General features: G+C 44.9%; 1 protein-coding gene across 1 annotated transcript; it reads left to right on the top strand.

Moving 5' to 3' along the window:
* The first annotated feature begins 243 nt into the window (after positions 1–243).
* Positions 244–10,853, top strand: LOC144716409 (uncharacterized). Its single transcript, XM_078591517.1, has 9 exons — positions 244–494; positions 4,710–4,908; positions 5,363–5,458; positions 5,511–5,571; positions 7,172–7,878; positions 8,316–8,392; positions 9,726–9,837; positions 9,924–10,040; positions 10,308–10,853. Exons 1-9 carry the CDS (start codon positions 244–246, stop codon positions 10,614–10,616), a joined length of 1,929 nt encoding a protein of 642 aa, XP_078447643.1. The 3' UTR covers positions 10,617–10,853.
* Positions 10,854–11,666: the final 813 nt, after the last annotated feature.

Here is an 11,666-nt window from a genome sequence, read left to right as displayed (position 1 = left end):
CTCCATTTTGAGTGGCGTGACTCTTCCCTCTCTAGCTGAAGTATTTAATGCGGCCCAATGAGTGGACAGCCTCACTCTCGTCAAGGGACCTTCTTCATCCACTACTCTCGCATCATCCGACTCCTCCGCACTACTTACGTCTACCCCTACTATTCTGGCCACTGTTGGGAGAAGCTCTAACAATTCTCAACCATCGGGTGATCACACTTCTGATCATCATCACACAAAATATACAGGTCCTCCATGCATTCATTGTTCTTGACTGATGCACTTGTCTTCTCGATGTTATCAGAAGTGGGGCTATCCGCCCAGACATCCTCGTCATGTTCCCTCTTCGTCGGCTCCTCCACCGGTGCCGCCATCAGGTTTTGTGCAACCCTCCTCCTCTATCCTGGCTATCCCATCTTTTGTGGCGAATACTCCACTTGGTGGTCCTCCGGCCAACTTTGCGACCCTTACCACTGCTACGCATGGTCCCTCTACCTCTGGTCAAGGTACTACCTCTCACTCTCCTTCTTTAGGGTCTTGGATTATTGACTCCGGGGCCTCACGTCACATCATAAGTAACGACACTATCCTTTCTCACCTTGCCACACTTGCTCACCCTGAATCCATATTTCCTGCGGACACTATCCATATCATTTCACACGTCACTGGTGACTCTAGGGCCTCACGTCACGGGTGATGAATTTGCTCAGTCACTGGCAAAGGCACTACATCTCCTACATCTCAGCTTCCACTTCATGATGTTCTCTATATTCCGAGCTTTCTAGTCAATCTTATCTCCATTAGTACTTTGACTGAGGCTCTTTTATGCTCCGTGACATTTTTGCCCTATCATTGTGTGTTTTAGGACTTGAGGATCAGCGCACAGGTTGGTTTGGGGCATAAGACTCAAGGTGGCCTTTATGAGCTCATCTCCAATATCCCATCCCCTGGCCTTTCCTATCACCTTTCCCATTCTTTTTCCTCTCTTGAATGGCACCATTGACTCGGCCATCCTGGTATCACCAAGCTCTGCCAAGCTCTTCCCTGGGTGACAGTTAATATTTTGTTTGTGAGTCATGTCAGATGGAAAAATATCATCGTGCTAATGATAAGTCCAAATTTAAGGGGTTTTATGTCGTTGTTTTGATTCAGACTTAGCCAACAATATTTATGAAAATTTCCACTTAAATACTCTATAATTAATATAGGGCAAGTAAGGGGTCGATCCAGGGAGAGGCAGAAATTTAATTTCAGAATTCTTTCTCAAGCTTGGGATGAAGAAAATGATTTTAAACGTGAAAAATACTATATTTTTTTTAGATTAAGAGATGTTTCTAGATTTGTTGGTAATTTTCAGAATTCCCTATGTTTTTAATTAAGCCAAAGTACAAGGAGAAACACAAAATTTTTAATTTCTAAACTAATTTTTCTATTTTATCTTAACAAATTAATCAGAATAAATATTTTTAGAATTTTCTGGGATTAATTCACATAAAAAACACAACTATTAGCATTAAAAATGAGAAATAGAGATTTTTTTTGAAATGTTTTAGGTGTTAAAATGACTTTAAATAGCTTATATTAATTTTCTAGATTTTTTTCAAATTTTTTCTGATTTTTTTAACATAGAAAACACTTTTCCCCGATTTTGTAATTAATTTTAAATATGAAAAATGTGAAATTTACCTACTCCGGCGATCGCCAGAGCGGCGGCGGCGGCGGCGGCAGAGTGGCGGCGGCGGAGCGGCAGAATGGGCCGGCGGGCCTGGATTGGCCCGTGGAGGGCTGGCCTCCTTAGTGGGTCAGCCCACTAAGGTTAGCCCAATTTGGCTAAGTCAAGACTTAGTCAAATTGGGCTTAAGCTTATTGGGCTTAACCCAATGGCCAGGATTTAGCCGAATTTGGCTAAGTCCTGCACAGGAGAACCCTGTGCCCTGCGGTCTTGTGGCTGGCTGCGCGTGGACCGGCGGGCAGAGGGCGGTCTCTGCCGCTCAGGCACTGCACGGCGCCGCACGATGGTGGCTAGAGGACAAAAAATAAGTGCTTTGAGAGGATAAGAAATGATATTTCAATGCAATTTTTTTGGGATTCGAAGTAGGGAATGCAGGAGGATCTAGAGAGATAAAGAGAGAAATTTTATAGTGAGAGGAAAATGTTTCTAGAGAGATAAAAGGTCAAAATAAGAGGATAGAGAGAGAAAATGAAGAGATAGAGAGAGAAAATGAAGAGATAGTGTAGAGAGAGTTTGAGAGGGAATTTGAAGGTGTAGATGAAGGAGATTTTTTTTGAAATTTTGTGGTGATGAACTGTGGATATGGATGGACGTCTAGAGAGAGAAATAACAGATTATAGAGAGAGAAAAGGCCGAAATGAGGAGATAGAGAGAGAAATTTAAGAGAGAGTGTAGAAGGAGTTTGAGATAGGATTTGGATGAGCAAATGAAGAAGATTTTTTATGAAATTTTTAGGGGAGTAACTATGGATATAGATGAAGGTCTAGTGAGAGAAAAAACTGACTTTAGAGAGATAAAGTGGAGAAAATTAGTGTTTAGAGTGAGAAAGTGATGGATTTTAAGGGTAAATGGATGGGAAATGATGGAGAAGGTAGAAATCTAAGATCCCAAAGCCTCAATGCAAGTTTACTGAGCCCTCAATGCTTCCTCTCAAGTATGGATCCTTATATTTTTCCAGGATCAGGCGTTTTTCAATGCAAACAAGAGACGAGATTAAGAGAAAACTTCAATAAACTTACATTAAGCAGGTTGAACAACCTGGATTCTGAAAAATGCCTTGTCTTGGTGGCCAGCCACTTGCTAGAGCACGTTCAGAATGAGGGAAAATGAGGGAGAAAAAGTCTATTTATACATTGTGAGAATTACTAAAATACCCCTTTGGGCATTATCTATTCTCTTTTCTTGCCATTTTGCCTCTTTTTCTCCATTGGTTGAAAACTTTGCCTTGTAATTTCCATTTTGTTTCTTTTGTAATGTGTTTGCAGGCCGAATATGTAGGTCAGGTCGTGGTCCAAGCCCCTCTGGTCTCTCCTTTAAAATCCCACAATTTTGTTTCATCATTTGCAGCCCATTTTGATAATCACTAAGCTCCCAAAATCCTCCAATTTTTCTCATAATGATATCTTCTAATTCCTGTAAATTTCTGCACATTTGGAACTATAAAATACTCATCAGAAATAAAACTGATTGACTTCATAGAAGTCAATGAAGTTAGTGAAAAATAATCATAATGTGCAAAAGTTGGAATTATTAGCTAATGCATAAATATTTGGTTAATTCAAACAATAACATGATAAATTATAAATTAATAATACTAAAAACATCTAAAATGTATGCAAATATAGGTTCATTTATCATGTTGTCACTACCTTTCAAAGTACTGAATCAATTAGTTTGAAACCTTTTGATTTAGGCATTGTGATCTTTGGGGACCCTCACGCGTTCCCTCAACAATTGGTTTTTGGTATTATATGGTTCTTATCGATGATTACTCATGCGTGTCATACGTCTATCTTTTGACCGACCGCACCGATGCTCTTCCGATGATCCATCAGTTTCTTTAGGAGATTTCGACTCAATACTCAGTGTACTCCGAAGATCATCTGTAACGACAATGCCGCGAAACTTGCTCAATGTGAATTTCAAGATCTGTGCGCCGTGAATGGTATTATTCATCAGACATCGTGTCCTCATACTTCTCAACAGAATGGCGTAGCTGAGCGGAAGCATCGCCATTTTCTTGACATGACCCGAATGATCCTATATGAGATCAATGTCCCGCATGAGTTTTGGGGGAATGCTATCATGACCTCGAAATTTCTCATCAACTGCCTTACTTTCACACCTCTTGGTGGTGATGTTTCCTCTTCATCGACTTCATCCTGAGAGAGAGCTATTTCCCTTACAGCCTCATATATTTGGGTGTGTGGCCTTTGCTCATGACCACTCGGCCACTAAATCTAAACTTGCTCCACGGGCAATCAAGGGAATGTTTGTTGGCTATTCTTGTACACAAAAGGGATACCGGATCTACCTTCCTGAGAGTCAGCGATATATTGTCTCGGCCGATGTTACATTTCATGAGTCGACCCCTTTCTTTCACATAACTTCATTCTCTTGGGAGCACTCTGGATCTTCTCCTCTTGATTCCTCGGTTGACTCGACTGCTCCCTCTCTTGCTCCTGACCTGCCTCTTCCACTACCCTCTGCTCCTCTACCGTCTTTACTCCCACTCCATGAACCTACTATCACCCCTCTACCGTCCCAACCTCTTCCTCTCCTTCCAGATTCTAGCTCATCACCCTTCGAGCTCCTTATTGAAGCCCAATCTGCATCCTCCTCAAGTCCGCCTTTCGATGATCTTCATCTTCCGATCACATTTCGAAAAGGTACATGCTCCTGCACTCTTCATCCATACTCTAATGTACTCTCGTACACCAGACTTTCTTCTCCTTATTGGGCATTTGCTGTGGCCTTGGCTACGGACTCTATTCCTTAATCTCATGAGGCTGCTTTATTGATTCCTCACTGGAAAGCTGCTATGGATGAAGAGTATTCAGCTCTTGTTCGTTGAGGTACGTGGGAGCTTGTCGATCGACCAGCTACTACTAATGTCGTCAGCTGTCGCTTGGTGTTCACCCTCAAATATCATCCCGATGGCACTATTTATCGCTATAAAGCTTGGTTGATTGCTCGGGGTTTCTAACAGGTTCTCAACATTGACTATGAGGAAACCTTCTCCCCGGTGGTTCAGCTTTTCCATCTGTATACTTCTTTCCATGGCGGTCAACCATGACTGGAAATTACAACAACTTGATGTCTCCAATGCCTTTCTATATGGTGACCTCTTTGAGTGCATTTATATGGAGCCACCTCCTGGCTATTCGGTTAAGGGGGAACATGATAAGGTATGTCTACTTCATCGCGCTCTTTATGGCCTCAAACACAGTCCACAGGCATGGTTTGAAAAGTTCAGTGAACCTCATCTCGACGTGTGGACTGGTGGCTTCTGACGTGGAGCCCATTGTCTTTTGCAAGACTACCTCGGCTGGATGTATTATTCTCGCCATCTATGTGGATGACATGATCATCACAGGCAATGATCATGCGGAAATTCAACACGTCAAGACATTCCTGCATCAGCATCTTGATATTTGCGACTTAGGGGAACCTAAGTATTTCCTTTGCATCGAATTTGCATCATGACCAGGCATTATTGTTGTTAATCAACGCAAGTATATACATGATATTTTGCAAGAAGCTGGTTTATCTAGATGCAAGCCATATGCATCCCCGATAGATAGCAAGCCTCAGCTTTGGAGTACTACGTCTCTACTTTATACCAATCTCGAACGGTATCAGCGTTTGGTTGGGAAGCTTATCTATGCTACGGTGACTCGGCCTGACATCGCCTTCACCGTAAATGCTCTGAGCCAGTTTATGCATACCCCTTGGGAGGTTCATTGGGAGGCTATGCTAGGTCTGCTTGCATTTCTTAAATATGCTCCAGGAAGAGGACTTATATTTCGACGTCATGCTCATCTACAGGTCGTCGGCTACTCCGATGCTAGGTTTGTCGGCGATCGTTAGGACTGCAAGTCTACAACTGGATACTACGTGTACGTGGGTGGTTATATGGTCATTTGGTGAAGTCACAAACAACATGTCCAATCAGTATCTAGTGCCGAGGCAGAATATCGAGCGATGACTGAGACGTCTTCCGAGATGCTATGGGTATGCAACTTCGGTTAAAGATGTGAACTTGGTTTTTCGGTTAAAGAAGCTATGGCGATGATGTGTGACAACCAAGCAGCCATGTTCATTGCCAACAACCAAACCTTTTCCATGTGTACCAAGCATATTGAAATTGACTGCCATGTGATTCGTCACCGTTCATAGCAAGACTTATTACCAGACCATATGTAGCATCTGCAAATCAACTTGTAGATATATTTACTAAAGGGCTGAGTGTGACGTCCTATGATACCTTCTCAGGCAAGCTGGACCTATATGACATCTATGCTCCAGCTTGAGGGGGAATGTGAGAAGAGAAGCCCCTTGTGGGCCTATTTAAGTGGGCCATAGGCCCACATCTCTCTCTCTCTCTCCTTGTCTTTATGTATCTCTCGTTGTTTCTATTCTAAAACTAACATGGTCATGTCATCTATCTTACGGCACTCTCTCTCTTCCTTCTCTCATTCTTCTCCTTTTCTCTCGACGATCCTTCTCAACCATTACATTTCCACACCCCGCACCAATCACCAACCCCTGCATCCCCTCACCTAGGTGGGAACTGGGAGGGGCAGATCTAGGGGCTCTACAAACTCTGGCAATGGCGGCTTTGAATGGAAGGGAAGATCTAGAAGTGACACTTTAGTTAGAGGGAGAGACAAAGTAAGAGAACAGGACTCAGAAAACTGGGCAACGGCCAGAAACTTAGGTTTCCAAAGACATGATATAAATTAAATACCATTTTTAGTTGTTTACATGCCTTTAAATGTTTGTCAATGACACCTTATCATTCAACAAAAATTACCAAGTGAGTCAGCAAACTCTGCATCTAGTCAGCCGCCCGTTGGACCAATAGGATTCTTAGTAAAGAGTAGCTAGTAATAATTGAACATCTACCCATATACTCATTAGGAGAATTAGCGGCTAGGATAAATCGGTAGGATCAAACCTAAGTAGGAATCCTATCAACGGCTTGGATCACATCTTAACATAACCATTATATTTAGGTAGAACGGTTATGATTAAGTTGGAAACCTACAGTTTCAACTATATAGTATATCGACTAAGCGAGTTGTAAATCTTTGGGAATATACATGATCTTAAACTGATTCTGGTGTCTCTCTTCTGCATCGTTTTCCTTCTCATCTCATCTTCTTCTCTTTTTCTTGTTGTTGAGCGAGAGTGACTTCTTACAACAATCTCGCGTCGTCGACGAAGCAATCATCACTCGTTTGAATCGATGACGAATCGTCATCGTCGTGCAAGCCTACGAGCGATAACGATTTTCGTCCTTGTCCGCAAACACTGGTATTGACCGTCTTCGTCGAGAAAGACTGGTAGCTGGGAAATTCGAAGCGCTGGAACCAACGACGCGACATGGATCTCCGATCCCAATTCCGAAAAAATTCTAAGTTACATTACCTTTCAATCTGGCCATAGAGTTCGCTGCGAAATTTGCGATTCGTCTACCTAGATTCCTTCCCATGGATGCGGCTCTGGAACATGATCTGAGAGACAATCACGTTGAAGATTCTTTTGAGAAAGAGATCAAGATCGAGGAAGGATCAGAAGAAATTTTCTTGCGGGAAATTTTCGTGGAAGGGAGCAGCGGAGCAATGGAAACATTTTCTGAGGTTCTAAGTTTTATCCTCGCTTCAGAACAATGCTTTCGGCGGATTTCTAGCATGATGGATGACGACGACGATGGAAAAGATAGCTTTAAATCGGAGTTATCTGGGGGAGGGATATTAGAAAGCCTGCGGTCTGGGGCTAGTCGACTTCACAAGATTGGATTGCAGGTAGAAGCCAAGTTTTTGGAGTATAAAGAGTTTACAGTGAAGGAGAAGAGACTCCTGAAGAGCAGGATTCGAGGTTTAACAGAGGAGAACGGTGAGATCGGTAGTTTGCTGCGTATAGCTGTTGTAGAGAAGGAGGCGGCAGAAAAGAGCCTGAACAAGTTGAAAGGAAAAGAAGAACAGAGGAGAACAGCCATGGTGCAAATTGCGGAGTGGGGACTCCAAAAGGCCAGATCGGCGTTCATGATGGGGGGATCAACTGAGGAATCTCCAACTGAGAGCTCAACGTCCTGCGATGACACAATGATGTCAGATGCTGGTGATTGTGAGAAAGATGAGAATTCTAGCCTGGTGAGCGGCTCGATTAATCCTGCATATAAGTTTTCCACTGTTCAAAATGCGTGACCTTTCATTATTCGATTTGCGCCCAAGTCACTAATTCTCTATCAAAGGCAGAAAAGCTACGCCAAAAAAATATAAACCACATGATTAGATAACACGGAGATAATGAAATGATGATGAACACTGATAAGAAAGAATGATTTTCGTATAATGCAGAGTTTCTAGTTGATGGACGAAGATATTGCATCAAACCTCTTGCTTCCAATCAATTCTTGTTCTATTTCCACAGTATTGATTCATGTCCGAAAACGAAACCTGATGGGATCATTGGGCAATACAATACCGCTCCACCAATCGTCGCCATTTATTTTCTTCGCAGATAAATTTCGATTTTCGAAATACTTTCGATGATTCATGAAATTAAAATGTTGATTTTCTTTTACCAGGCTTCAGCGGTCGAAAAAGTATTGAGTAATCATAGACACGAGGTCACGGAGTTACGGTGTTCCTTACGGGAGGAAAGGTGCGTGAATGTACAGTTGAAGTATTCTAGTAATAGCGGCGATCCTTTTTCTCAAATATTTTTTAGGAGGAATCATTATAAAATATCGTTTGTGGTGAATATGAGGAAAGAACCTTCCAGGTTCTATTAGATTCACAAGAATCAGCTTGGCAATCTTCCTCTCCTATTAATAGGGAAAATACTACGAGAAGGCATGAACTTCACGTTTTGTAAAGAAAATAGCATGAACTTTCAGATTTGTAAAAAAAATAGCATGGACGAATGAGAAGACGCCAAGTGGCGTCTTCTTTTTGTTTTTTCCACCGGCGGTCAAACGGTGACGTGGATGCCACCGTGGCACCCAGGTGAACTCCACGGTGGCATCCACGTCACCGGGTGACCGCCGACGACGTCGGGCTCCGTCCGCCCACGCCGCCGCCCTTCTCCGTCTGCCGCCGCCCGCCTCCGGCCGCCGCCGACGCCGCCCGCCTCCGGCCGCCGCCGACGCCGCCCGCCTCCGGCCGCCGCCGACGCCGCCCGCCTCCGGCCGCCGCCGACGCCGCCCGCCTCCGGCCGCCGCCGACGCCGCCCGCCTCCGGCCGCCGCCGACGCCGCCCGCCTCCGGCCGCCGCCGCCGCCCGCCTCCGGCCGCCGCCGACGCCGCCCGCCTCCGGCCGCCGCCGACGCCGCCCGCCTCCGGCCGCCGCCGACGCCGCCCGCCTCCGGCCGCCGCCGACGCCGTCCGTCTCTGGACACTGCCGACGCCGCCCGCCGGCGTTCGCCGTCGACGCCGCCTGTCTCCGGATGCCGCCGACGCCGGCCCTCTTCCTCCGCCGTCGACGCCGCCCCTCTCCGTTCGCCGTCGACGCCGCCTCTCTTCCTCCGCCGTCGACGCCGCCTCTTCTTCCTCTTCTTCTTCTTCTACGGCGGACGGAGAGGGGCGGCGTCGACGGCGGAGGAAGAGGGGCGGCGTCGGCGACGGCAGACGGGCGGCGTCGGCAGCGTCCGGAGACGGGCGGCGTTCGCGGCGGCCGGAGGCGGGCGGCGGCGGGAGACGGAGACGGGCGGCGGCGTGGGCGGACGGAGCCCGGCGTCGTCGGTTGTCACCCGGTGACATGGATGCCACCGTGGAGTTCACCTGGGTGGCACGGTGGCATCCACGTCACCGTTTGACCGCCGGTGGAAAAAACAAAAAGAAGACGCCAGTTGGCGTCTTCTCATTCGACCATGCTATTTTTTTACAAATCTGAAAGTTCATGCTATTTTCTTTACAAAACGTGAAGTTCATGCCTTCTCGTAGTATTTTCCCTTCCAAATTCTATTTGTCGTACCTGAGCTTTGATACTTTTACCAGGTCTAAGAATGAGCGCATGAAAGTCCTTACAGATAAGCAAATAAAAGAACTGGGCGACAGTGCCCTCCTTATAGAGTGTTTGAAACAAAGGGGGATTATGCTGGCACATAACGTATTTCTATCACTCTCTATGTTGCTAATATTTGCAAATTTCGACATCTTATTTCTCTTATCCTCCCTCTTCTTCCTGCAAAAAAGGTTCAAGAGCTTGCATTGAAGTTGGAAGGAGCTGAATATGAACTCGGACGAGAAAGAGAAACGCGTAATTCAGAGGTGGAGGCAGGACAAATTGTTATCAGAGAATTCCAACTGGAGGTGAGCAGAAAAAGCTTAGAAAACCCATTTGGCTACCAAAATCTATTTTCTAGATCTAAATAACTTAGTTTATACATTTCCCAGAAGGTACATCACTCGAAAGCTAGATGTCCCATATTACCTTTGAATGGTCATTGAAAGATTTGGGTCCTAGAAATAGGTCATTGTCTACGAAACTAGATAGTTAGAAAACTCTGCGCACTTAACTAAACCCTAGCTCAAACTTCCGGAAGGTTCACTCTTCTCAGGAATTCTATCCATTTTCAGATAGCTCTTCTAAGGGAGGACTTGAGGGAGACGAAAGCCAAATTGGATGCCTCCAACAACCGAATAACGATGAAAGAGAAACTTGCAGAAGCCGCAATCGCGGCTCATGCTGCAGCGGAGACATCGCTCAGACTGGCGGACAACAGATCTGTCGTCACGAGAGAACAGATCGAGGAGCTGACAAGGCAATTGGAAGAGGAAACCGAGCGTTGCAGGAGAGAACGAAGCAGCGTTCGCCGGAGGGTAAGGCACATCTGCTGGCCATGGCGGCCCCTCCGACTGAACTACGCTGCTTCTGTTGTAACTTGAAGTACGCTTCCTAAATAACGCGTGAATTTATAGATACCCTCCAACAAATTACAAAATGATATTTTTCCCCTTGGTTTCTCATATTCTCATTTGTAGGAAACTAGATGGGCACACCGTTTTCTATTCTTGAGCATCCTTGGAGGCTTATAATGTTAGATTAACATCTCAATCCGTAGCAAACAATATGGTATTTATATATGTATAGAAATGTGTACGTATATATAAATGTACCCCATCTCAGATTATTATCCTATCAATTGCACATCCCAATTAATCTGATTCACATAAAGAAAGTAGCTGTTTGACTAGCCGTTATGCTTTCAATCTGGGCCATCTATGTTTCGGCCCACTAAAATGTGTATATAAGCTTCAAGCTTCGGCCTTAATGTGAAAGATTGAGCGTCCATTTGTTATGTTCGCCTCTGGCTTCTTGTATCTTCTTCTCCATGATCTGTGTCTTGATGTAGTAGTCCTCTATCCATGACATGGTAATCAGAGCTCTCGGTGAAGCAGATTCCTGGCCAAGACTACCCAAGCTTGAGCGAGGAAAGGGAAGTTGATCTTCTCATATTTGTGGGTCTTCATCGTTTCCCCTAACTCCGTGACAATATTGGGGATTTCCTTTCTCAAACACATCTCCTGACTAACTGGGAACTACAACCCCAGGAAGGCACCAGCTCAGCTAACTACACCTTGGTGGCCTCAACTAGTGTATTTTTTGCCACTGTGATTAGGCCTCGAACATCCTTTTTTTCTTGAGAAGACTCTCCTCACTGACGAGGGGAACACAGTTGACAGGATTGCTGCAAGCTCATCTGTCTACACTGTCTATATTGAGAGGAGTTTTACTCGCCATCGCCACATCAGAATGAATTTCGGATGCCACATCAGCAAATTGGGGCCCATAAGAACAGAGTCAGCAACATGTGGACCAATAGGGACTTTAATAAAGAGTAGCTAGTAATAAATGAACACGTACCCCATATACTCGTTAGAGAATTAGACATAGGATTCAATATAAGTTCAAATATAGTTTAGGATTAAATATAG

This window comes from Wolffia australiana, chromosome 2, assembly GCF_029677425.1.
Source record: "Wolffia australiana isolate 7733 chromosome 2, ASM2967742v1".
NCBI classification, from domain to species: Eukaryota; Viridiplantae; Streptophyta; class Magnoliopsida; order Alismatales; family Araceae; genus Wolffia; species Wolffia australiana.
The sequence above is the reverse complement of the archived record's forward strand: the minus strand, read 5'-3'. Positions and strand labels throughout refer to the sequence as shown.

What these genes read in the sequence shown, in the direction of transcription:
- LOC144716409 (XM_078591517.1), top strand. Translation starts at nt 244, where the DNA reads ATGCATTCATTGTTCTTGACTGATGCACTTGTCTTCTCGATGTTATCA. An exon ending in AAGATGAGAATTCTAGCCTG is followed by an intron (nt 7,879 to 8,315) that starts GTGAGCGGCTCG and finishes TTCTTTTACCAG; the next exon opens with GCTTCAGCGGTCGAAAAAGT. An exon ending in TCAGAGAATTCCAACTGGAG is followed by an intron (nt 10,041 to 10,307) that starts GTGAGCAGAAAA and finishes ATCCATTTTCAG; the next exon opens with ATAGCTCTTCTAAGGGAGGA.